We start from the raw sequence: 26,899 nt of genomic DNA, 5'->3' as shown, positions 1-26,899 counted from the left end.
GTGTAAGATTCTAGCCATATCTGTAGCTAAATAAAATCTGTTGTTTACATGAAGCGGGTCACCTCACGGGGCAGACATGAGATTATATGACCAGCCGAACACGGATAATGTAGTTAAAAAATATTATAAAATATTTTTAATTAAATAAAGCAAATAAAAATTACGACTAAAAACTATTTGATTGATTAAAATATATTAATTAAAAAAAACGCTGTCATTAATCCAGATGTAGAGGGATTGGAGGAGGAGCCATGAGGGGGCGGGGTTATGTCACAGTAAGGAAATGACACTAATACAAATCTTTCTTGAGTCAGTAGTAGCTGTGAGCTTGTTGTATTGGTGATCTTCTGTGTGAACTGTCGCCGGTTAGTTTTATGGTTTTCTCCAGCAGAGTACACCTCGCAGGACGCTGCTTTGAAAAATGAAGTCTTTAAATCTGCGCTTTATATTTTTGTTGAGTCTTACTCTAGTCAGCTCAAGCGTTGGATTCTACCTTCCGGGTTTAGCGCCAGTCAATTTTTGCGAGAAAAAAACGGAGGGAGATGAATGTCAGGTGAGCTTTTACTGTCCTATACTTATTGTATGATTATGTACAGACAGTTGACACATAACTAATGTTTAGACAGTTAATAAGCAAATTATGGATTCTCTACATTGCAAATTCAAGATGAAAACACAAAAGTGTTGATATGATAATAGACAACTGTCCCTTCACCCCACTACCCTGCTGTCATTCCCACAGACTGAGATACAGCTGTTGGTCAATAGACTGGACTCTGTGGAATCAGTCCTGCCTTATGAATATGATGCGTAAGTATGCTTGACCTTCACAATATAATCTTCATTATATCTACATGCATTTCGATAGAAGGCTGATCAGTGAGGGCATACTTTTTGCTTTAGGTTTGATTTTTGCAAAGACTTGAATGAAAGAAGGCCATCAGAGAACCTTGGGCAGGTGTTGTTTGGAGAAAGAATAGAGACATCACCTTACAAGGTAAAATATTGTTTTTATTTTACATTTATTTACTTTGTTGTATTTTATCTTTAATGTCACCATGAAATCAAAATGGACAATTCGGTAACACTTATGTTTAAGATGACGTAGTTGCACATTACTTCATGTACTTACTATAGTAATAAACTGTTATTGCTATAGTAAGTACATGTAGTAATTTAATTAAATTAAAACATTATGCATTATTACAAGTAACTAACCCTAAATCAAGCCATAACCGTAACTCTATAGTAAGTACATGTAGTTAATTAATACTTATCTGAGTAAGTGCAGTGTAACTACATCACTTTAAAATACAGCATAACTGACAATTCTTATTTTTTTATGGAATATTGGAGTATTTATTATAAACGCTTTGTCCCGCACATTTTTAAAATTCACTTGCCCTTGTAATATTTAACCAAAATCGCTTCCCCCTCTGCTATGTTATCTCTTCTGTGATGACGTGTTTTTCATTAATTATTATAGCAAACCACAACAATCCGATCAATTCTCGATGGACAAATTCAAGTTCTGCCCTACATTTTTTTTTTTTTTCGAGAAGCCATTTCACTCAGATATTTGACACAACAGGGAAGAAAAGACTATTGCAACATCCATTTCACGATAACTTTAGTGTAGCAGTGACATTTAAATGATTATACAACCTGCCTATAGAAACCTGGCATGTTGTATATCAAGTTTTACTAGATGTAGCTGTAACTGACACACATACACTTTCCTCCCTTTGTGTTTTGTGTGACTTGGTTTTTATACATTATCATCATATAATTATGTTGCTGATATTTAGACAGTGTATTCCTGTTTGTTACTATTCTGCAGTTATATGCCTGTTGTAATTAACTCCAGTACTTTATGCTTCTCACATAATGGATGGATTCTTCAGATACTGATTTTAGAAATGTTTTTCCTTTAGTTTACATTTAAGGTTGACAAGCCATGTGAGAAGGTCTGCACCATGTCGTATGATAAAGGTTCAAGAGAAGACAAGTTAAAGTTGGACTTTCTAAAGAGAGGGATGGAGTTGAATTACCAGCACCACTGGTAAGTCTACATGGGATGTCTACAGTAGGCGTGGTAGCACTGTGGAAGTTGTAATCTTGCTCTATCAGTTACTAGCATGAGCAGTATGCTCAAAACCTTTTAGAAAAGACACAATAACTGTCTGTCATCATTGAGTTTGGCATATAGTCCTTTACTGAATATATAATGGTTGCAATGCTCAAAACCTTTTAGAAAAGACACAATAACTGTCTGTCATCATTGAGTTTGGCATTATATAATGCTTTACTGAATATGTAATGGTAGCACATAACAGATTCGTGGATTTGGTTTATTCTTACACTTGTTTTGCAGGATTGTTGACAACATGCCTGTAACATGGTGTTATCTTGTGGAAGACGATCAGAAAGTCTGCAACCCAGGATTTCCCATTGGATGTCTAGTAAACCAAGATGGAAACCCAAAGGATGCCTGTGTGATCAATGTGAGAGAGCCTGTTTATCATCACTTGAGTTGTGAGCTAGCAGTCTGTGATGAGTTAAAAAGATTGAAAATGTCGATGACAATTGTTTTTACTACAGTTTATTGAATATTTATTTAGTAAATTGTCAAAGTTATTATGTTGTTTAAAATCCCCGTTTTAAGGGTGGTGATAGTGTTAAAAACTGCCTACTCTTCATGCACAGTTAAGTTTGTTACATAATAGTTTTTTTTAAATGCATCTAATACATCAAAAATCACGAGATTTGTGTATCAAATGTTGGGACACCAACGTATTCTGTATTTTTGGAATGTATTCAAAATAAGCTAAAAACGGTTTTGGTTACTGACTGGTTGATCATTTTAAAAACTTTAAACCGTAAGTTAAATCTTTATAACATTAGAATACGTTATCATGAATAGAACACTGACACAGTGGAAATATTTAGCTAATTAAAGAAATATCAACAATTTCAACATAACTTTATAAATAACCAAAAGATTTAGTAAGAAAGGTAGAGAGATGCCATTTTGATGCTGACTAGCTTCTAACATGATGATTTTTATCCACTGTTTTAGGCAAATTTCAACAAGAAGAACACTTTTTATCTTTTCAACCATGTGGACATCACCATAATTTACCACAGTGTAGATGAAACGACTGGGATTGGTGCTCGACTTGTGGCAGCTACAGTGGAACCTAAGAGGTTTGATTTTGCTACTTACTGTCTGTAACTAACTTTACTTTAAGTAGTGTCCTTAACCTGATTTTAGGTCTTTCTCTACTTTGTGGGCCTATGAGACCAGTTTCAGCAAAAATGCTTTCTTATTTAACTAGAATTGTGACATCAATGAGAAAACCAAGTGAAAGTTTACTGTAATGCGCATGGATTAGATCTCATTTACAATATAGTTTTTTGTTTTTGTTTTTTTTTTTAGATATGAGTAATAAATCTAATCTAATCTAATATAATATAAGTAATACATATCTATAAAATATATATTAAATGCAGTGTTGGGCAAAGTTACTTTTAAAAGTAATGTATTACAATATTGTGATACTCCCTTAAAAGGTGAATTACTTAGGTACATTTTATTAAGTTACATTACTTTTTCTTACCTGGGCTGGGCTTTCTTGCTTGTTTTTTATTACACTTTTGTAAATAAGCCTCCGGCTAAAGGAAATGCAAATTCATGACTGTACACTACAAGGCGAAGCACAAACAAACCTTTCAGCTTTGCTGCCATTCTGGTTTGCGGAAGAACAGGACATAGGAGAAAAAAGTTCAACACTCTTACTTCAGTAATAAAAAAAAAAAAAAGAAAGAAACAAATGTGAAAAGTCATTTTGCTTATTGGTATAGTTGAATTGGTTCATCAAAGGTCAGCAGCAAAGACACTGGTAATCTCTCATAAAGTACATTCGTATTGTTTAACGTATATTGCAGGCTTGCGCATCATTCTGATAGTCTAGAACTGCAGTAACCATCATGTTTACACAGCACACATAACACCTCTGCACTTACTCACGATTTCTCTCAACATGGGGGAAGGAGAGGTGTCAGTCAATACATGGGAAAACAAAGTAACTTGCATTACTTATTTGAAAAAGTAACTCAAGATATTTTGTTGTAAATTTAAAAGTAATGCGTTACTTTACTTGTTATTTGAAAAAAATTATCTCACGCTACTTGTAATGCGTTACCCCCAACGCTGATTATATGTCTGTTGAACAGCATCAAGCATAGTGATAACGACAATCCAAAGTGTGAAGGCGCTCCCATGGACATACCAGCAGATTTCACCAGTGATTTCAAAGTGACCTACACTTATTCAGTTAAATTTGAGGTAAGCTTGTTTATAAAGTCAGTATATGGAGATGGTTGGAAAGAACTTTGTGTGACAGAGCTTTTTTCTTTTTTTTTAGCATAATAAATATATTAAGTGGGCTTCTCGATGGGATTACATTTTGGTTTCCATGCCTCACAGCAACATCCAGTGGTTTAGGTGAGTACAGAAATCCAAGCTGGTTGAAAATATTATAACATCAAAGAGTTAGTTCACCCAAAAATGAAATTTCTGTCCTTAATTACTCACCCTCATGTTGTTCCACACCCATAAGACCTTTTTTCATCTTCTGAACACAAATGAAGATATATATATATATATATATATATATATATATATATATTATTTTGGATATTGGATGTTGGGTAATACTATTTTATAAATAAAGTGGTAAATTATGTTTTAAGCACTCGCGTTGCTTCATAAAATTGAGGTTAAATCACTGGAGTCACATGGAGTACTTTAATGATGTCTTTCCTACCTTTCTGGACATTGAAAGTGGTAGTTGCGTTGGATCTCTATGGAGGGACAGAAACCTCTCGGATTTCATTAAAAATATCTTCATTTTTGTTCTGAAGATGAACGAAAGTCTTACGGATGTGGAACGATACGCGAGTGAATAATTAATTACAGAATTTTAATTTTTGGGTGAAATAACCCTTTAAGAATAAGAAGGCTCTTATATCTATATTTCCATACATATTAATGGACAATCTTCATGTTAATTTTTTCAGCATCATGAACTCTTTGGTTATTGTGCTCTTCCTGTCTGGCATGGTGGCCATGATCATGCTTAGAACACTGCACAGGGACATTGCCCAGTACAACCAGATGGACAAGGTATCTTGAATTTACTCTGTTCTCATTCCAACTGTTATCTAGATAAGAGACAAAATGAATGACTCAGTTACGTCACTACTGTCTCTTGTGTCAACAGAGCTGACACTCCCATATCAAACTTCCAGTTAATATATTGTGTTTGTTTTGAGTTATAATTCTCACGTCTTCATAGATCCTAATCCTCAAGCACATATTGACTGACAATTTTCCTCTTAGTTTCAGTGTGTTATTATTTTTCTCATAATATTAATGCCCGAAAGAATACCTCCAGTCAATGAATCCTCTGTTGTGACATTCACAGGCAGACTGGGTTAAGATCCCTCCAACTGCAAACATTACCTATGTAAGCTTATTAGCTTGTTGTCACTGGTGATTATGATTTGGTGTTTGTTTGGCTTCTGGGAACTTCCTTTGTGTGGTAAAACAGTGTAATTGTACATGATCACACTCACCAATCAAGCTAAAAAAAAAATGAAAGAAGCTGTTTTGCAATGAATAGATAATGACACTGATAATTCATATGTGATGTATACCATCTGCTGTTCCTTCACAAGTGTTTGCAGAATTTAAATGACTGTGTTCTGGCCATATTGGTTTATTTGATTATAATCATGTGAGATGGGCTTACATATTGAGATTTGTTATATCTCCTGCAGGAGGAAGCCCAGGAGGAGTCTGGCTGGAAGCAGGTTCATGGTGATGTGTTTAGGCCACCCAAGATGGGCATGCTTTTGTCTGTCTTCCTCGGACAGGGCATTCAGATCTTCATCATGACCTTCATCACCCTTTGTAAGGGCAGATTTTGTATTGTACAAACTAAACTTTAAGGGTTGATTCTCTAGATCTGTGATTGAATATTTGAGTGCATAGTGTAAAAGCCATCAATGTAAACTTTTCTCATTTTTCTAAAATTTTTAATTTGTTTATTTAGGCTCAATAGACATTGTGAACTATTGGTTTTACACATTTTGGTAGCATGTTATTTACCATTACTGTTATAATAACATTAAATGAACAAAAGTGAAAATTCTGTTTTTCCCTTTAGTCTTGGCCTGTCTGGGCTTCCTGTCTCCAGCCAACAGAGGGGCTCTCATGACCTGTGCGGTGGTGTTGTGGGTATTGCTTGGCACATCTGCTGGATACGTGTCTTCCAGGCTCTATAAGAGTAAGGAAATATTGTCTTGTGTCTTTTTTTTATCTTATTTTCTTCTGAAAGTCATTGTGAAGAGAATGAGGGGACATTTGTGGTGACATTTTTTTAAAAGTACTATTCTTTTTTGTGTTTTGTTAATTTCTGCATTTTCAGTGAGGGGAAAGTTACTGAGTCCACCTCAAATATGCTAAATATGAATCTTAATTGCTTCCTTTTCTAATAAATTTTCTCTGTATCATCAGCTTTTGGTGGTGAAAACTGGAAAACCAATGTCCTTCTCACAGCCTTTTTGTGTCCTGGGTATGAATATTATTTCCATCTTCATTTCCCGAGAACAGAAATAATATGATTTATGCCAGTATGCAGTTTCAAAGACGTGGCTTGTGTTTTGCAGGATTGTGTTTGTGGATTTCTTCCTGATGAATCTGATCCTGTGGGTAGAGGGCTCCTCTGCTGCCGTTCCCTTTGGTACACTCGTGGCCATCCTGGCACTGTGGTTTGGCATCTCTGTTCCCTTAACTTTTGTGGGTGCATACTTTGGCTTCAAAAAACCAGTGAGTATGCCTTCTTGAACAGACCGTTTATTTTTAACACCCGTTTCACACATGACACCCATTTACACGCTTGCAGTGCGTATGTGGTACGTATTTTTTTCAGTGCCCAAGGTTAGAGCAATCACACTGCACACGGATGTGGCATGGCAAGTGCATTGCAGGAACTGTGCAGTACAGCAGTACAACAAACGCTTCTGCACGAGTCTATTTTTGCTGAATTAAAGTGCATAATAGCGTGGATTGACATGAAAATGTAGTAATTTTACCATATATGCATATAATTACTTTACTTTAAGCCTGGGGTAAAGCAAAGATAAGCAAAACACTTACCAGGAGTTGCAAAAATAGTTAATGCGGTCAAAATTATATCTAATGTATATTTCTGGGACATAATGTATATTTCTGAGAAATACAAAGTTCTGTCATGAAACTCTAGATGGCACAGGCTAATAGGTCCTTTAACTCAATTTGCTCGTAATCACATCATTATCTATAGGACACAGCTGATTGGTTCCTGCTGTATCAGTAGCCAATGAGCTCGAGTGCTCAACCTTCAAATACTTGGGTAGCTTTCAGAAACCCTCCACCTTTCCCAGCTCCACCTGTATAGATCTGCTACGGTAGTAGCAAGTCCCATACTTGCTCTGCAGCAGCAGCAGTAGCAATAACAGAAGCAGCGTAGCAGATCTATTCCGCCCAGACCAAACATAAAACTCAGAGAGTTGTCATGACAGAACTAGACTCGGAACAAGAAGGCTACACAATGGATGACACTCATCTAACCACAGAATTGTATGACTCGCAAGACTTTTCATATAAAGATTAAAACATGAAAGCAAAGACATGGGAGGCAATTTAATCGGCTGTTGGTGTGAATGGTAATGTTTGTGATACTAAAGTTTCATGTAAGAGAAGTATCATGTTGAAATGTTTTGGCACTTGCTTGAGCAACATAATATATAAATCTATATAGAAATGAATTGAATATTACATTGTTTATTGTGTTTGAAGCCAGATCAGTAGTGCACTGCAAACACGTCTTATGTGAAATCACAAGCGTGTGCTGCTTCCACAGCGCATACGTTCTAAAATACGTACTTCAAAGGATCACGTGTGAAACAGGCGTAAGGGCATTTCAGCAAAGTACAATTCTTATTCCTGACATTCCAACAGGTGCTGATTCCATACTTATGGATACAAAGAAATGACATTTAATAATAGGTTCACAGATTTTGATACTTCAGAATTCTTATGCTTGCCTATTTATGTATTTCTAAACATTTGAATCAGCTGCTATTGCAGTTCCCATCTGTGTGAGCTTTTCTTTTGGCACACTGTCATGCACGATATCATGAATGTGGGTGTTTTTATTTTCCTGTTTTAACAGGGCATTGAGCCACCGGTGCGAACAAACCAGATCCCACGCCAAATTCCTCAGCAGACATTCTTCACCAAACCTGTGCCGGGCATCATCATGGGTGGCATCCTGCCCTTCGGCTGCATCTTCATCCAGCTCTTCTTCATCCTCAACAGCATTTGGTATAGTTTGAAATCGTATCATGCTGAAATGAGTTGATGTGAGAACTGATGTTTTGACCCTAACATTAACTAATGAAATGTTTCTCTGCAGGTCTCATCAGATGTATTACATGTTTGGCTTCCTTTTTCTGGTGTTCATCATCCTGGTCATTACCTGCTCTGAGGCAACTGTTCTGCTCTGCTACTTCCATTTATGTGCAGAGGTGAGATTGAACACTGATCACGGCATCTTTTAAATTAAATGTTGAATTTTAAATTTTCTTTCTTATTCTTGGACACTGACATCTATTGGTGTGGTCTAGTGGACATTTCTAGTTCACTGATATGAGCCTTCATCTCATAAGAGTCTACATCATTTTAAACATTGGTGTAAAGTGCTATTATTATTATAATTGTAATAATTTTGTAACTTTTTTTGTTTAAAGTCTCCTTATTTGTATTTGACAGGATTATCATTGGTGGTGGCGATCATTCCTGACCAGCGGATTCACAGCGGTGTATCTGTTTGTCTACGCATTGCATTACTTCTACTCAAAACTACAAATTGTAGGGGCTGCGAGCACCATCCTCTACTTTGGCTACACCATGATCATGGTGCTCATTTTCTTCATTTTCACAGGTATGTGAGAGATGGTCTTTTTCGCTTTAGCCTTGAAAAACATCAGTTGATATACACGTGGTATAATGGTGGACATGTATTCCTACCGAAATTTTTTGGTTCGGCATGCATGTGTACAGAACATATACAGCGTTGTTTTAACCATCGTACGTGCTGAACTTATGTGTGTGCTGAATGTAATTTAAAACTCACAGTTTTCCCCCTATGACGGGATGATACAGATTTGATCGATATACATTTATGTTGTGAACACAGGACACACAGCTGCTGCAGGGAAATCAAAGTTTTCCAAATGAGACATGCTTTATATTAAGAGCTTCAGACTAACTCATGAGCCTACAGTTTAAAGTGGCTTGCCCTGCTGTCTAATGTGTGTGTTGTTTAATGCCTTTGAGACCTGTTGTCCTCAGCACATAACTTAAATCTTATATCATGATCTATAAATGTTAGAAATTCACATCAGTATTTCCATAAAGGCTCATCCTGACAGTAAGTGAGTCAAACAGACAAATAGAATGGATAGTGCAATAATTCTGACTAAAATATACCTTTTAGTATCCATTTCAACTGCAGTCTTTCTGTTATGATATGCAGTCCAATTCACAAGCTAATGGTGTGAATCAGCCTTATGAATCCGAATGACCTTTCACTGAATTCTCCTCCTCAATGACCAGTTTAGAGTAAATTGAACACAAGACCAATCTTTGAGCATAGAGCTGAGAGTGTACCATTCACCACGTTTACTCTACAGGGTAGGATTGCACCGGCCTTTCGTAAGTTCTTACTTAAATTGAAACAAAAAACGTCTTCCAATACGTGAGCAGAAGTTGTTGAAATGCTGGTAATTTCAGATTATCCTTGATTCTTTTACTTTTTTGCCTCATGTAATTAACAGTAAATTACATTACTACTTAATCATCAATAACATAAAAGGCAGTTTTATATGTAAAAACAGTCAGAAGCTGTATTTTGAACGAATAAGGATCAATAAATAAATATTTATTTAAAAAACATAAGAAATTAAATTATTATGATTAATTTTATTTGACATGCACAACTGTTTAGGTCAGATTTGTGTTGAAGAGCAGCTAACAAGTAATTTATTCACATAATGTTCCCTATCTTAAAAAATGAAAATGTCAATATTATAATATAATATTGAAGTCTGTCAGCTAAAACAGGAGCTTATTAATGCAATTCAGTCAGTCTGTTAACTGTTACTTCAGGTTGGAGGCTTCCGAAAAATATTTAGTTTTTAGTTACGTTTCAACTACGTTTCAAAAGTTTAATGGCGCAATGCAAACATTTTTAGTAGTGTGTAAGTTGTAACTTGTGCACAGTTGGTGCAATCAGGAGAATATGGGAAAGCCGCTTTAGGATTTGAATCCTGTTCCTGCAAAACATGCGTTTTTTTTTTCTTTCTTTTTTTTTTTTTCATTCTGCAGTATGTCTCCCTATGGTCCTTTCATTTGGCAGGTGACCAGTTCTAGTTGGTTTGCTCCTGCCTGATGGGTCATACTGTGTTTAGGCCAAGGGTAATTGGGACACATATAAATATTCCTCATCTTTCATTGTTGTTGAAAGATAGCGCCGCTCCCTCCGGCCTTAATCAAATCTCTGTCGCTTCCCCTCATTGATATGCTGAGGCGGAGGTGGCGAGCGATGGCCAGCTGTCTGCCATCCATAAACAGCTGTGGGTAGATAGCATCTACACATGTTTACTTATGACCACTCAGTCTCTCCAAATAGCAGGTAAATATCTTTTCTAGCTTTTTAGCATGTGTTTTCCTCACCCAGCATGAAGAATAGTGATTTACAACTGTTTAGGTGAATGATCGACAGTATTTTGACATTTCACATAGGTCATGGGCAGAAAGAGTATTGAACACGTGCACTGAACCTTTACAGAAACACTCCAGATTATCCAGTGTAAATGCAGCAATTCTCATAGCTTTTCTTTGAATGATGGGAAACCTCCACCATTGGTTTTCTGAGTGAATATTAGCCACAATCTGTTGCAGTGGATTCAACTAGATGCTTTAGGAGCCCTGGCTATGGCTGTTATGGCAACGTCTACACGCACTTGAGGGGTGAAAATGTAAGGCACGAGTGAAACGAGTCTTACCGGGTTGCCATTATGCTCTCAGTCCCACATCTTAAAATAATGGTCCCCTGAAATGGCTTGTTTCTAGCAGGAGTTTTTAGATCCCGAGAGCAAACTGAAGATACAGGGAGAGCATGTGTGGAAGGTGAGGAGGAGGACTGAGAATCGTGTGTATATAAATGCATCTGAAAATAGATTCCGAGCTAAAGATTTCCATCAGACCTATTGTTGATTGGTTGTCACTGCCGCCCCAGCGATGATTAGATTTAATCCTGTGCTTCATTACACTCCGCTCAGTTTGGCTCTTGTCAGATAATTTGCTGCATCGAAACACCACTATTAATAGATGGGTTTTCTTGTAAAATAACTCCAAATGTGGTTTTAATCGAAGTGCTTTTTCATAATGTGTACACTACACTATCAGTTAGTCTGGCACATGTTGTGACTAAAAAGGCCTTTTTGTTATCCTGTTCTCTTTTCTTGTGTTAATTCTCAAATATTTCTTCTTCCATCCAGGTACTATAGGCTTCTTCGCCTGCTACTTTTTTGTAAATAAAATCTACAGTGTGCTGAAAGTGGACTAAGGGAGGGACTTTTGGAGAACACATCAACAACTTTTTACAGATCAGCTTTCAAGTGGAAGTCTATAGAGACATTAGAATGAAGGGAGGAATCAGACGATACTCTTTCCTGAACCGCTGGTGTGTGGCTCAACTGTAATTCACTGACCTGCAGTAGGTGTGTGTGTGTGTGTAAACTCCAAAGACCCCTTTTCAGTGCTTTAATTGTCTTGTGTTGCCTATGACTTCATTCCAGCTAAACCCATCGTGCGAAAAGATGCTTATATCTTTATACATAAAGTTCTTCTTATGCTTTTATATTGACCCAAATGTATGTTTTACTTGCTTTGTTTTATTTCATCATCTTTTTTTTTATAGAATTTGTTTTGAAAGACTAGATGGAACACAAATTAGGCTTTGGTAACATTTACCTTTGTATGGCAAAATTCTGTGGGCTAAATGCAGTCATGTTAATAGAAATCCAAGCAATACAGAATTTCACATCAGATTCAAGTTTTGCCCACAAAATTTACCATTTACTGTTGCTCACCAAAATTTCGCAGGCGAAATCCAGTCATTCCAATAGAAATCTGTGTGACCAGGAGGTTTGCATTCCCAAAATATTCCCAATGCAGATTTTGATCTTGTTGAAGATAGTAATGCACATTCACTGTGTTGACAAAAGAAAGCTGCTTTTTTTAAAAAGTGAATTCTGTGTGTGACGCTTAATGCATCGCTACGTTATTGACAATGAATCTTTTCGGCTACGAAATTTCGCTAATGTGACTGCACCACAGTAACTACACCACAGTTACCTCGATGATGTCACCTATTGGTGGATATCAGTAATAATTGTTAATATGTTGTTAGTAGCATAAATCTGCTCTGTTCCATGTATTTTTATTGGTATAACTTGCAGATGAATTGTTTTTTATGGAGTGAAGGAAGTGGAATGGTTAAGAAGCACATTTTTTTGCTATAGGACACTTTTATACAAGTAATAATATCTAAATAATGGGAGCTATTTAGTGATTTTGTACTTTGTAATTTATTTAAATGTCATTACTTAAAAAAAATTACAGGCTTACACATTTTTTTTTTTCAATAATTTAATTTAAAACCCACAGAATGTACTGAGCTTCAAGTCTTATGAGGTATACATAAACGTTCTTCACCATGTTATAATGAAAGAAAAATAAAGCACGAAATACATCATTACAAAAATGTCTACTTAACTTTTTTTATATATATATAAAACAGTCTGTTGTTACAGTTGGAGTAAACTAATGATGACTTGCTTGAGCTGACTCTGGTTACATTTGTTGAAAGTGATTGTCTAAAGTGCTGCAGACATCAGTGGAAACCGACATATGGTGGATGCTGTCTGTGATATGTATTATTGGCCCACTCACAGATTTCAAAATAATACTTGATGTAGCAGAAGAAACAACTGCAGTTTTGATTCAGCTGACTTCTAAACATAGCAGCCAGAAATTAGAAATAAAGCGCTAACTGTCCCATTTTTGTACAGGGTAAATCTAAGTGCTCAACAATGGTTAACATTCGTGCCTTCCTGCAGTGGTCCATAACATAAAGTGCTTCATCATTTGCGAAGCCAGCTTATTTAATCCCACATCATGTCAGTGGCTATATGTTGCATTTGGCAGCATCAGGGGATTGAACATCTTATACTACACAGAGACAATATACAATTTATCTAGGGAGGCACTCTTTAAGAGAGCTGACTCTCCACACTGGTCAAGAGGTACATCATAAATACCCTGAGATCCTTAGCTCATTAGCTGCTCTTGGGTGAATCTCCAGGTCACATTTCACCCAAAAATCAAAAGGATTGAAGGCAGTTCAACAAATGCTAAAATGAAGAATACATATTTTAAATCACCCTCTTCAAAATACAAATACTGAAACCCTCCATCTTTTAAATACCAACAGAATTAAGGTGAATAACTGACCCATACCCTAATGTTGATGAGATTCATCGCTTAAGTATTATTGATGCATGAAAAATAAATAAATAAATGTTTTCAATTTCATAAAACAGTTTGCTTGTGACTATTCTCACATTTAAGAGAACTTTTCTCCAGAGGCAATGATTCAGTTGATACCGTTGTATGTATGCTTATAAAAATAGACAAAAAAAATCTCTCCACATGTATTCTAAATTCATTTCAAAACAATACTTTGTCTTTAAATCGTAAAGAAGTAATACATTTGACATCGACGTATACAAAGAACATTCATTTTGTTAGACATATTACACACTAATATATACTGTCTCAAAAAGTATTTTTCCAACATTTTACTTCCTAATATTCCAGTATTATTTTAAACCACTAAAAGAAAATCAATATTCTGTATTTTATGGAGCACTTTATACCATGTCTCCAATATTTTATATTTTAAACCACATGTACAAAGGTGTTTGTACAAAGGTATTTGATTTTTCAGACTGTTTCCAGTCTGTTGAAATAACTATGGCATGTGTACTGTAACTGATTAAAGTAGATTTTAAACCACTTTCCAATACACAGTGTAAACATACACTACCATTCAAAAGCTAATTTTTTTTGTTTTTAAGTCTCTCATGCTTACTAATGATGCATTTATTTGATCAAAAATACAGTAAAAATAGTAATATTGTGAAATAATATTACAATTTTAAATAAATTTGAATACAGTTTAAAATTTAATCCTGTGATGCAAAGCTGAATTTTCAGCATCATTACTCCAGTCTTCAGTGTCACATGATCCTTCAGAAATCATTTTAATATGCTGCTCTTATTATTATCGATGTTGAAAACAGTTGTGCTGCTTAATATTTTTGTGTAATCCGTGATTTTAATGCAATTTAATGGATCCTTGCTGAATAGGTGTATTAAATTTGATTTAAACAGTCTATCATCATTGACATGCATCTCCATATTTCCTGCCAAGAAACTATGTTTGTTAGGCTCTTCTATTGCCGTTTTTGTATATTATTTTTGTATATACTAACCGCAAAGTAGGTCCATAGCGTAGCTAACACATATGTTTACAGTGTATTTAGTGAGCTTGTGTTTTTAAGGCACAGTATTTGATTTGAAAGTACCAAACTGTGCCCAATGCAGAAAACCAAAAAATGTTCAGAATTTGCCTTTAGGTGTTTCCTCAGGTTGCTTGTTGGTGTTGCTGTGTACAGTGAGCTCCTTTTCTGAGCTTAGACTGATGGAGGTGGTCTCCTTTCGGCTATCTTTAGACCTCCTCTCTGTAGGGGATGAAGACGTTGTGCCTTCCTCCCAGGTGCGGAGAGGGCACACACGGGTAGTCTGGCTTGAAAGGTGGGTGTGCGCCAGACGCCCGTCCGTCACCGTGAAGCAGCTATCCACGGCGGAGCCTTGACTGATCCGTCCCTGCCCACAAAGCGGCCCGCAGAGCAGTGCCAGGAACTCCTTGCGTACACTGCGGTGCATGTAGCCATAGATGTAGGGGTGTAAGCAGCACTGCAGGAAGAATAGAATGAGCGCCATCGAGGACAACCATGGCGGCACTGCTGTGCTGGAGTAAATGGATATAGTGCTCAGAACGCTATATGGGCCCATGCTGAGCAGGTAAGATGCCATGATGACAAACACCACTCGCGCCGCCTTACAGTGATAGTGGAAGCGTCTGTGGCGGGTCCTGATGGGGTAAGTGGCCGAAAAAGGCCCCTCTGGTTGGGGCTGCTGCCTTTGGGGGCTGGAACAGGATGCTTGGGAATCCGGAGGAGGGTTGGATTGGATGGGGTGAACGAGAGCGTTCTGCCGTCTTGCAGCTCTGAACACCATCCAGTAGCAGCAAAGCATGATCACCACAGGCAGCCAGAACGAAAGTGCGGATACCAGTGCTGAATATGAGTAGCTTGAGGACCACACAACAGTGCAGGCATTGTGGCGGCGGTCGAATTCGATGGTTCCCCATCCATACAGTGGGGGAGTGCTCTGAAGCGCACTGAGAAGCCAGGTGAGAGCGATCAGGTTGGTACCCAGGTGAGGTGTCATTCGAGTGGGGTAGGACAGCGGGTGGATGATGGCCAGGTAGCGATCTACGGACACCACGATGATGGTGTTGACGCCAGCGAATGCAAACAGGTGCATGAGCACCACGAGGGCCTGGCACAGGCGGGCGTCCAGCGGCCAGACATCGGGCACCGTGGCGGCAATGGCGAAGGGCATGACCAGCACCGTCTGCAGAAGGTCGGCCAGGAGCAAGTTGAGCACGAAGCGGTTGGCGACATGGAGAAGCTGTGGCTTGCGCTGGAATACCAGAAGCACCACGACGTTTCCAAAAAGCGAAGTGCACACAATCGCCGATATGAGCACCATCTTCACCGTGCTGTTCACCAGAGACGGCGACAGGGGCGCGCCAGGGTCCCAGGGTACTGTGCTGGAGTTACTGCCCAGAGGTGGAAAGGTGGGCATGTTGACAGAGACAATGTGGGAGATAACGCATTAGGCGTCTTTCAGATATCACCAACACCAGCCTGAAGGTCTGATGACTGTTTAGTCACTGTTCACACCTTGAGAGAGGATGTAACAGAAGAATAAAAAATGTTCAGCACATCCTGATCCCTCTTAGATTAATGTTCACACTTCTGTAATGAGTCACAGTAAAACATACATCTTAATAAACTATTGTGTCACATACTTGTCACATGGTTTAGTCTGTAAGCAGGTGCTTTTTAGGGATACATGATACAGATGTACTGATATATCAGTACCATATTGGTTATCAAACAATAACGTAACAATTAATTTACCAGTATCAGCTGATAATGGATAATTAATTGTGCATGCTTGTTTCCTCGTTTTTTTAGATGACCTTTTTTTGTCATATACGTTTACTTAAAGTTAATCTTTAAAAACACTAGTAAACATTTAAAACTATTGATTTTTCATTTTTGTGTTATTTTAATTTAAAATGGTCATATTAAAAAATGAAATTTCTGTCATTAATTACTCGCCCTCATGTCGTTCCAAACCTGTAAGACCTTCGTTCATCTTTGGAAGACAAATTAAGATATTTTTAATGAAATCCGAGGGTTTCTGAACCACACATAGACAACAACGTCATTGTACTTTTCAATGCCCAGAAAGGTAATAAAGACATCGTTAAAATAGTCCACGTGACTACAGTGGTTCAACCTTAATGTTATGAAGCGACGAGAATATTTTTGTGTGCAAAAACACAACAAAAATAATGGTGCAGGAGCTGGCCAATAATGAGTCGGCATTCTGATGTAGAATATATCAGCACTGCATTCACTATGTCAACAGCATAGGAGACTGACAGGGAAGAGAAAAATTGTTGAATAAAGTGATTATTTTTGTTTTGTTTTTGCGCACAAAAAGTATTCTCGTCGCTTCATAACATTAAAGTCCCCTTGAACCGGAAGTTGCAAACGACTTTTCTCCAGTGTTGTGACGTATTTCCAAGTGAAACGGAATATTGAATATTGCAGGGTTTTACTTTAGCGCTCCTCCTCTTCATCTCTCGCTCATAGCAGACTAACAGTTGGAGGGGAGTGGTTTAAACGTTTTCAACCTAAGCCATCAAACTGACGTCATCAGAGAAGGAATGCCATTCCAGACCGGAAGTAACTTTTCAGATTTTGATTAAAGATTACCATGACAAACAATTTTTTTCTATGTATTAACACAAATTAATTGTTCACCACAAGATTAGTAATATGCGCTAACAAAGTAAATAGGGTCAATTTTGATTTCATGACGACTTTAAGGTTGAACCACTGGACTATTTTAACAATGTCTTTACTACCTTTCTGGGCCTTGAAATTATTATGACATTGCTGTGTATTGAGAGGTCAGAAAGCTCTCGGATTTCATCAAAAATATCTTAATTTGTGTTCCGAAGATGAACGAAGGTCTTACGGGTTTGGTGGTACAACATGGAGGTGAGTAAATAATGACACAAATTTCATTTTTTGGGTGAACTAACCCTTTAATATGGGTAATATTAAATAAATTAATAATATTAATATATGAAATATTTATCAGCCATACCTTAAGATATTAATACAAACAAACAAAAAATATTGTTTTGTATTGGACAGAATATTAATACCAGTGCATCCCTAACACTGTTATACAACTTTATCAAACAAAACCCAATAATAACCTCAGTACACAGTTCCAAAATGTATACTGTACATATACATATTGTAGTGTAAGGATCATACTACAATGACCCTCTTGGATATCCTGCTACATAGCAGTGCTCACTACAGGCTACAATGTATACTATGCATGCATTTTTATATATCTATTCACAAAAATACATACTAGTGCCTACTATATCACAATGCATACTACACAAAACAGTATTTATTGCATGTATGCACCAAATAGTATGCACATTACGTAAGCAGTGTATAATAAATACTTTAAAGAGAAAACAGTGTGTACAGAGACAACAGATTTTTAATCCATTTTCATGGCTTAGAGGCGGTGTGCATCGTATCTTACCTTGTTTTGAGTCACTGTTGGTAAGCACGGGCCAAATTATATGCATCTACTTTTTATGCGAACAATGAGAAACAGCTGGAAATCACCGCTGTCATTATTCCATTGTGAACCGCGAGCTAAAAGTGGCGCTGGTTTCTCTACGGTGTAAATCTCATGCAAATATTATCAATGAATGGAAGAAATTTACCGTATGACGATCAGTAAAAAGCATCCGTTCGGCTCTTTTCGAATGGCTGCTGGTTGTCAGTCGCCTTTGTGTGTCTCTCTTCACTGACAGGGCTCCAGTGATGTTCTCCCATTTTAGTCTCCTCAGTGTCACCAATCGCAGTCGCGTCCTCTCGCCTCTGTGTGAGCAGGACTTCATTCAGAGATGGAGAATAATCAATCAACCGCCTGCTTGTCTTGTCAGAGCACATATATCATTTTAATAAACCGCCGTGGGTTTCTTTAGGCTATGCTAGAGAACATGCGGTGGCGCACATACAGCAGTGTGACAGCGGCTACATGTTATTACCACACGGGTTCTGCTCATTAGGACTGTAACGCTGGTTGTTGGTGCTCTTGAATGCACTTAAACACACAAACCTTCCACAATAAATAACCGTGCTTATCACATCCACTGGGTAGGCTGTACCCTCAGTAATGAATGTGGTTGAAGGTAAAATAAATAAATACTGCCTATATTCTTTTAAGAATAGTCTGTGAAATAGTAGGCTATACAATAGGCTATGCAACAAATACTGTTTCAGAGTAGTAGCCTATGCTATAGTTGTCACATGACAAACACTTAACATTAATTCATCACAGTTGTCCAGGTTGTTGCTTTACAAATAATTATGGTTAAGCTGCGTTCATAAAAAGAAAAGAGGTTGTAAAAAAATTGGTAAGAGGAAACAACCACAAAATTCTACATGTCATAATTATACAACCGTTAGTTCTTGTACCTGAATGATTGACCCTGCCGAAGTAACTGGCATATAGGTCTAAAAACAAGCACAGCAGCCAACGATCTATATGGCAAAACTATCAAGCCTAAACAAAGACTACAGATATAGGTGCATCTCAATAAATTAGAATGTCGTGGAAAAGTTCATTTATTTCAGTAATTCAACTCAAATTGTGGAACTCGTGTATTAAATAAATTCAATGCACACAGAACTTTAAGCCTTTGGTTCTTTGAATTGTGATGATTTTGGCTCACATTTAACAAAAACCCACCAATTCACTATCTCAATAAATCAGAATACTTCATAAGTCCAATAAATGGCTCCTTTTGCTTTAATTACTGCCTCAATTCGGCGTGGCATGGAGGCGATCAGTCTGTGGCACTGCTGAGGTGGCATGGAAGCCAAGGAATGTTCTTCAAGGAAACTACTGTGTAACATTTAAATACTATAAAAGCCAATAAACATTTTATCTATAAAGTTATATTATAAATAGGACAGTTGGCCTACACTTTTACGATCGTCCTACGCACTTGAATTAAAATGACGGGTGTCTTTGTTTCCATATCGTTTATCACAGAACAAACAAAAAATCGTGGACATGATTGAAAAAGGCTAAATGGTCGTTAAAAATGTTCAAACTTGTACTTTTCATGGTCAAAAATCACCGCCATAGGAAATAAATAATAAAATATGAAAATCCTAATAATAATTAATATGAAAACAACTAATATAAGCTAATATAAGTAAATAATTATGTCTGAAAATATTGTTCTCCACAACTAGGGAATACACAGCCCTGTATATATTTAGAGAGATATACAGACATCTAGTGGCTATACCATGGTATTACAGATGGTTTATCTTTATTTTTTCCCAACAGACATGTTCACGCAGCAGTGCAATTTTTAAAGGACACGAAGGAAGATTTTTTGAAGACATTTTGGGGTAAATTATCCCTTTAACTTAATTATGTACATTTTTTAGGAGGTATTGTATGCACCAGGCAGTACCGCTTTCAGCCACATGCTTTTAAGAAGAACGACTCTGTAATATCAGAAAGCACCTCCACAGGCACAGTTCAACATCAGGACAGGACTTCCTTCTGACTCTGCTGAACCCAAGGTGCTTCATGTCACTGCTACACTACAAACTTCATTTTCATCTACGAGACTGACTCCCGTCCTCTGCATATTTTTTTCGTACATGTTGTTAGACATGTATTGGTGGTACTTGTATAGTGTGATTTTTAACTGTTATATTTATTTATTAATTTTTAGATTGCTCAGGACTTTGATATATTATTCCCACATGCAAGAGAAAAACATTTTGAGCTTTGGAGACATTTATCACAACGAATACTTGCATATTGCAAGGCAGAGAAGAGAGCCTTGGATCTTCTTCCAATTCAGAGTAGCATTTTTTCTGCTGAGAAAACCTGCATAACAACACTGTGTTTTCAGGGTAAGTTGTAATATTTTTCATAATGTACTGACAAGCACACAGAGAGACACACATTTTAAGCAAGAGTACTGTTAAGGTGTCTTTACATAGCCGAGTTAAGGCTGCTCTGTGCCTGCTCAAAATTCTGCACAAAGACACAATGCTGTATTAAAGCCAGGCTAAATTATGTCTGCTCTGACACATCTCAGCACCTGGTATCCAAGTATACAGTTGTGATTGATGTGAGGTAAAGACCCTAAATGCCATTTCAGAAGTGCTGCAGAACCTCTGTAGTGTACATTTGACATTAGACAGTGTGATATAATCAGGTACGGGGCCACAGGTAATCACAGCCTGCTGATATAGAGTCTAACAGCTCAATTACAGATGTGATATTGCTTTTATACAACTTACACTTCATTCAATAAATCATTGATTCATACTACTTACATTGCCCGACTCATTTTTCGCCAACTACTAGCATAACAAAAAGAGTTAAAAACCCCCACGCCTAATTCATATACTAACAGCCTGTCTGTAATAATGCAAACACCACTCTTGTAACACAGCTCGGCCAATCAAATGTTTACATTACAAATATTAATCTATTTTTACGACACTAACCCCTGGTTACACAGACATGGCTTAAGATAGTCCCAGACTAAAATGCATATTTGTGCTGTTTTAACTGAAAGAAAGTTGTACTGACATATCTTAAAATATGTCAGTGCCATTGTTTTGTCTCAAGATGCACACCAGTAATGTTTTTTTCTAGGGTATGTTCATTAAAAAGCTACTTAAATATACTAATTGAAATAAGGCTTAATCCTGGCTTAGCCTAAGCCCTGTCTGTGAAACCGTAGTGTATAAAGCGCTATATAAATAAAGTTGACTTGATTTGACTTGATCAAAAACGTGCCTTAGAGATTCAAGTACAATTTATGTGCTACTAACGATAGTGTTTTCGAAAAAACACAGCTAGTTTGTACTTTACTGTAACATGTACATATGGATACTTATAAAAGTGTTACATTTATAGTAATTCTCTGCCTCCAGTTCACTCAAGCCACACTCTTAACGAAGATGAAACGTCACGTGGCGAGTGTTGCGTTGTGGGAAACACAATTCCCATGCATTGTCCTCAGATGCCCATATCAGATTCAAGCAAATATAGTAATCCGGGAATTCCATGCATACAGAAAATTCACAGTATACACACTGCATAGGCCTACTGCAATATAATAGGAGTTGAATGGTAGTATGCCATTCCGAACACAGCTTCGATTTCAGTGTTCTTGAGTTGTATTTAGAAGATGCTGGCAAATATTGTTGGTCATCTGGGTATTCTATGCATACAGAATATGTGCATACTATGAACAGTATACATACTGGATACTGCAGAAATAGTAAGAGTAGTATAGTATGCCATTTTAAACACAGCCATGCAAAAAGTGGAGTGCTGGGGGTCCTCCAGGACAGGTTTGAAAACCCCTGTACTAGAACACCTAGAATACTACATGTAATACTAGATGAATACTACATTTGTAAAGCATACTAGATGTGCAATCTAAACGGTAAAACTAATGACTGTTTTCAGTGAAGTATCAAACATGCGTTCATGTTCCATTTTATTCAAACTCACACCATTTGTTGAGTCAATAATATGTCGCACTTAGTCAGGCAGCCCAAACAAACAGACAGATTGCAAATATCACAGATAGATAGAAAATGGCCCGGTTTCACAGACAGGGCTTAGCCTAAGCCAGGATTAGGCCTTAGTTCAATTAGGATATTTAAGTAGCTTTTATAAACATAAACAAGAAAAAAACATTATTGGTGTGCATCTTGAGACAAAACATATTTCAAGATATGTCAGTGCAAGTTGCATTCATGTTTAAAACAGCTCAAACATGCATTTTAGTCTAGGACTAGCTTAAGCCTTGTCTGTGAAACCGGAAATGTGTTTTACACATTGTTTTAAAGGGCCAGACGTAGGCTATAATTGTTTTACATTTACTGTACCCGAGGCTACTTAATACATACAACTTATTAATATTTATTAATTATGCCAGAGGTATTGATCAGGTACTGCTATGGTAAGGTTTTCGTCAAGATGACTATAGGCCTATAACTTATAGCAAACTTATACTAACGATCAATGTGCTGTTGGTGTTTAGCACCATCTAGTGTATTAAGAGAGGAATTGCAACTGAAGTTTACGACAGTAGATGGTCTGTTATGCCATCATCATTATCCTAGCCTGATCCTCCTTATTTATGCAATTCATGTTAAAATATAAACTTTTATTTACATTATCTACCGTGGATCATTGGTATTTTTTTTTTTATAATTCCACGTCTTTGAGGTACAATTTACCTTTTCATAAGTCCTTATGTGTAATTAAATATTATAGCCATAATATGCTAATAAAATAAATTTAAATCCCATCTCTCATTTTCTCTGAATCCCTTGCTATTCTCAGAGAGATTTATTTACTGAATAATGCAAAGAGGATTTTATTACACACTAAAGGGTTGTGTGGGAATCCACATTGTGAACAATAATAGATGATTTCTTATTATTCTGCATTGTAGGCCTAGTAGAAGAGGCCACCTACTGGCATCAGGCTGTATTTACAGAAACATAACCCAGAGTCCTATCTGTTTAGTAACCATGGCCATTTCACTAAGGATGTAGAACTTTGTCAAATCTGTAATACAGCCCCTGCAGAAGACTTTATTTTCACAGAGATTGATATCCACAGTAATCATAAATATTGATTAAATTCAAATTGTGTGATACTATATTTAATTAATTTGGAAAGACTTTTTAGTAGCATACACTGGTGGGGTTTTTAAACTCCCCAATCTAAAATGCCTGTCGTACCCTGCATTTTTACCACCATCCTAAACTAAATGTGATGGCCACTTTCTGACCACTTTCTTCTCCAGCAGAGAGAGAGCGGTAACAGAAAGATTCTGGTGCTCACATATAAACAAACAGAAGGCCTACAAGCACTAGCACTTTAGAAAAGCTCCCATTCACATTCCCAGATCACAAAATGCTGTTTGTATGGATGCTCAAACAGTTTAGACGTGATTACTTATGTTTTCCCTGGAAGGTGATTACTTTGCCACTCTTTGGCAGCCATTGTCACAGTCTGGTGCTTCCCATTCATGCAACCGGACCACCGGCACAAAGGAGCGAAGTGCTCGATTGATGACAGTCCTCAGTGGGCCAAAGGAAGACATTAAAACTACTTGTATGGGGCTCTTTCAGGAGATTAACTTACTATGAGGGCTACCTGCCATGGACCCATTGCTTGTATTCATGAAGCCAGTACAAAGGCCTTTATTTTTTAGCCAAGGCCACAGCTGCATGAAAGCCAGGACTGAATAGGGTAATGACCACAAAAAACAACAAACCTCAAGTGTGTAAAAATAAAGTGTCTTCTTAGATGTAAGCCTCCTTTCAGAGGAAGGTGATTCCGCCATTGAGGATAGCAAATACCACCGGTCTAATTAATTTCAGAGGAGTGGTGTTGTAAGGAAAGACAGCATAAAGGAACAAAGTAGACTTTAATTAAATCTCCCTATCTGACAGGCGGCCCCGAAACATACACATCACATGGCCGGTCTAGCAGGAGGTGTCTGACTTGCTGTCTGTCTGGGCCCCAAACATACGACAGATCGAGCACAAAGACCGCAGACAGAGACAGAGCGGAATTACAGAAGATTTACACCGTCTCGGCAGTAATGAAACATGAGAAAGAGGAACAAATTTAAAGGAATTATGACATTTCTGGCTACATAACATCAAAACCAATCAATCCACCACACATTTATTTAGCTATTTACATAAATAGACCAGTGATAATGATATTGTAGTTGAGAGCACCGGAAGAAGAGCACCAAAGGGTTGATCAGCAGGATTAGTGCAGGTCACCCTTCACCCTGTTACACATAAAGACTATGGAGAGCTTTGTGCCAGTACTCAGAAGTCCATCAAAGCCCCATGCGCTGTGTCCATCTCTACCTCCTGGAGGGTGTTCGCGACCACCCTGGCCTCAAAGAAAACACAGCACACACCCCACACACACAATAAAACCCCAAACCACTATTCCGGACAATAGTCATAGTGTCTGTTTGAGAGTGAGAGAAAGGAGGGAGCGCCTCAGAGGCGAGTAAGAACGCATGTGTGTGCACATTGAGGTGAAATTACGCCATTATCTCACGGTCGTAGCTGAGAAAGCAAGGCGACTGAATAGAGTCTTCTTGAAGACATGCAGCACCACGTAGAGCGCACCAGAGGGAGGGCCCGGGCGCTTTGCTCGTGCTTACTGAGTGGAAATGCTCTGACAGGTGTGCCATTGTACGAGTAAGGGTGTGTGAGCGTTAAGAACGTTCCAGGGGAGTCTCGTGTCTGCTGGTAATGTGTTTATCGCCAATGATTTTTTTTTTTGTTGTTGCCTCTCCTCCTCCTGTCTACTTCCGCCATCCCCTCAGGAACTGGTTGAAAAGAGAAAGCCTCTCTTGCACAGTTGGCTGGACCTCTTCTAATGAGTCAGACAGGCAGCGCTAGTCACCATTCAGCCCCACAGACAGGTCAGAGAATGAGCAGAGAAGGAGGAAAAAATGGTGTGAGAGCAAGAATGAGAGCCTAACGTGACAGAAAGCAGGAAGGGGTGAATAGTGACAACGCTACAGGAAGCACTAAAGGAGTTTGTAGGCCCTAGGCCTCGATCGGCCCGATTGGATGTATGCTGGATGAAGCTTTGGGTAAGAGCGGGTAAGCATCTGTTTGCTTCACTGTTGAAATATGTAGCTTCCTGTGTTGGTACCTATGCTCCTCATGAAGTTTTCAGACATTGCTCCAATGATACTCTACAATTAGGCCTAAAAGCAATCTTTAATGCACTGACTGACAAAATTCAAAACTTATGCAGAATACGAAGATAGAATTAAAACAATTCTTTTGGTGAACTACTAAAAAGTTAATAACAAGGTATTTGATCGACAACGATTCCAGTTAATAACGCTGCAGTTCTACATGTGGCCACTGGATGTCAGGGTTCGCTCACCGCAGAGGCGCGTCTGCTCGCAGCCCCTTGGGGAGTTTTAGCGAGCGCACGTGGTGTGACAGCTTCCCTAGGAAGTTTGGGTGACATTTGCTTCACTTAATGACACAAGCTAATTAATCATTAGCGATCCCAGAGGTATTCCTTTTAGAGAGGCTTTGTCGTGCCTGCTCCCAGCAGGAGGCTGCAGCCCCAACATGTTATGTATGCATATGTTTAATTGCCGTGTTCCACACTAAAGACATTTTAATTTTCTACTGTTTATGTGTTCGGATTGGACTCGAGTTGTTGTTCTCAATTGCCAAGCTAAATAAGCCGTATAATATTAAGTGTCTGCGGGATACGACAACGTGAACATTTATCCATTTGTGGTTGTCATATATTTGTGAAAGAGTAACGTTTAAGCAGCTGAAGCTCAACATATACTCTTCAAAATAAAGGGTCTTTATTGGCATTGATGGTTCTGTGAAGAACCTTTATTAAAATGTTTCTTCACGCTAAGAACTGATCACTGAACGGTTCTTTGGTGAACCCAAGATGGTTCTTCTATGGCATTGCTGTGAAAACCCCCTTTGGAACCTTTATTTTTAAAGTAATATGCAGGGAAGAACTGAATGAAGATAGTTTACTAGACAAAACTGTTGTCCTATCTAGGCCTAAACCATGAGTGTTTTGCTCTGTGAAGTTGTGTTTTCAGAGTTTGCTGAGTTGAGGCAGACATCATTACCCGTCAAAAGTTCAATTTAAACTTGAAAGAGGCTGCCAGAGACTCCAATCTTGCTGAAAGTAGAAATGTGTGAAGTACTTCAAAATCGTTTGAAAGTTCTTGGAGCTTTTCTTTTTATCAATTCTGGTGGATGACTCTGTTCATTCAATGTCTATGAAGATAGACAGCTGGGTCTTATTATTTTCAATGTGTTTATTATTTATAGTATCTCATAAGCAGGCTGTCTGTTAGCGGTTGTCTTGGAGAGACTTGACCTTCTGAGGTAACATGGGTTTAAAGCATCATCCTTAACTTAGAAGAGACAGGTCAGTCATCCACCATAGCATAAGCGCTGATGGCCGAACACCCATTGAAAAACACAAGCTATTCTCCATTAATTTTAACCAATTAAAAAAAACAATCGATTGAGATTCATGAGCCTCTGTGATTGGTAGAATCCACTGGCAGAAACATAAACTGGTGCCTATGCA

The 26,899-nt window shown here is 37.8% G+C and overlaps 2 protein-coding genes and 1 long non-coding RNA gene across 5 annotated transcripts in view; 2 read left to right on the top strand and 1 right to left on the bottom strand.

Annotated features, from left to right (window-relative positions):
• The first annotated feature begins 262 nt into the window (after positions 1-262).
• Positions 263-12,941, top strand: LOC127494533 (transmembrane 9 superfamily member 2). Of its 2 annotated transcripts, XM_051860497.1 has the most exons (18): positions 263-553; positions 743-810; positions 904-997; positions 1,935-2,062; positions 2,375-2,504; positions 3,080-3,207; positions 4,237-4,348; positions 4,428-4,507; positions 5,083-5,188; positions 5,490-5,531; positions 5,845-5,977; positions 6,234-6,353; positions 6,584-6,641; positions 6,736-6,895; positions 8,283-8,434; positions 8,526-8,637; positions 8,882-9,053; positions 11,674-12,941. In XM_051860497.1, exons 1-18 carry the CDS (start codon positions 422-424, stop codon positions 11,739-11,741), a joined length of 1,995 nt encoding a protein of 664 aa, XP_051716457.1. In that variant the 5' UTR covers positions 263-421; the 3' UTR covers positions 11,742-12,941. The 2 variants fall into 2 exon arrangements, with proteins under 2 accessions (XP_051716457.1, XP_051716459.1); XM_051860499.1 differs by lacking the exon at positions 5,490-5,531 and having other exon boundaries at positions 265-553.
• A 133-nt stretch (positions 12,942-13,074) lies between these two features.
• Positions 13,075-18,993, bottom strand: gpr101 (G protein-coupled receptor 101). Of its 2 annotated transcripts, none has more exons than XM_051860503.1 (2): positions 18,426-18,993; positions 13,075-16,272 (listed from the first exon to the last, which is right to left on the bottom strand). In XM_051860503.1, the coding sequence occupies exon 2, from the start codon at positions 16,172-16,174 to the stop codon at positions 14,861-14,863; it is 1,314 nt and encodes a 437-aa protein (XP_051716463.1). In that variant the 5' UTR covers positions 16,175-16,272; positions 18,426-18,993; the 3' UTR covers positions 13,075-14,860. The 2 variants fall into 2 exon arrangements, with proteins under 2 accessions (XP_051716463.1, XP_051716464.1); XM_051860504.1 differs by lacking the exon at positions 18,426-18,993 and adding an exon at positions 18,239-18,407.
• Positions 18,994-24,823: 5,830 nt separating this feature from the next.
• The window catches only part of LOC127494541 (uncharacterized), a 38,205-nt gene continuing 36,129 nt past the window's right edge, over positions 24,824-26,899 (top strand). The window contains exon 1 of the long non-coding RNA XR_007924902.1: positions 24,824-25,413. This is a non-coding gene — a long non-coding RNA (uncharacterized LOC127494541). The remainder of the gene's footprint in view (positions 25,414-26,899) is intronic.

The sequence above is a fragment of the Ctenopharyngodon idella genome, chromosome 14 (genome assembly GCF_019924925.1).
Source record: "Ctenopharyngodon idella isolate HZGC_01 chromosome 14, HZGC01, whole genome shotgun sequence".
Classification (NCBI taxonomy): Eukaryota; Metazoa; Chordata; class Actinopteri; order Cypriniformes; family Xenocyprididae; genus Ctenopharyngodon; species Ctenopharyngodon idella.
This window is presented reverse-complemented; position numbering and strand designations above follow the sequence as displayed.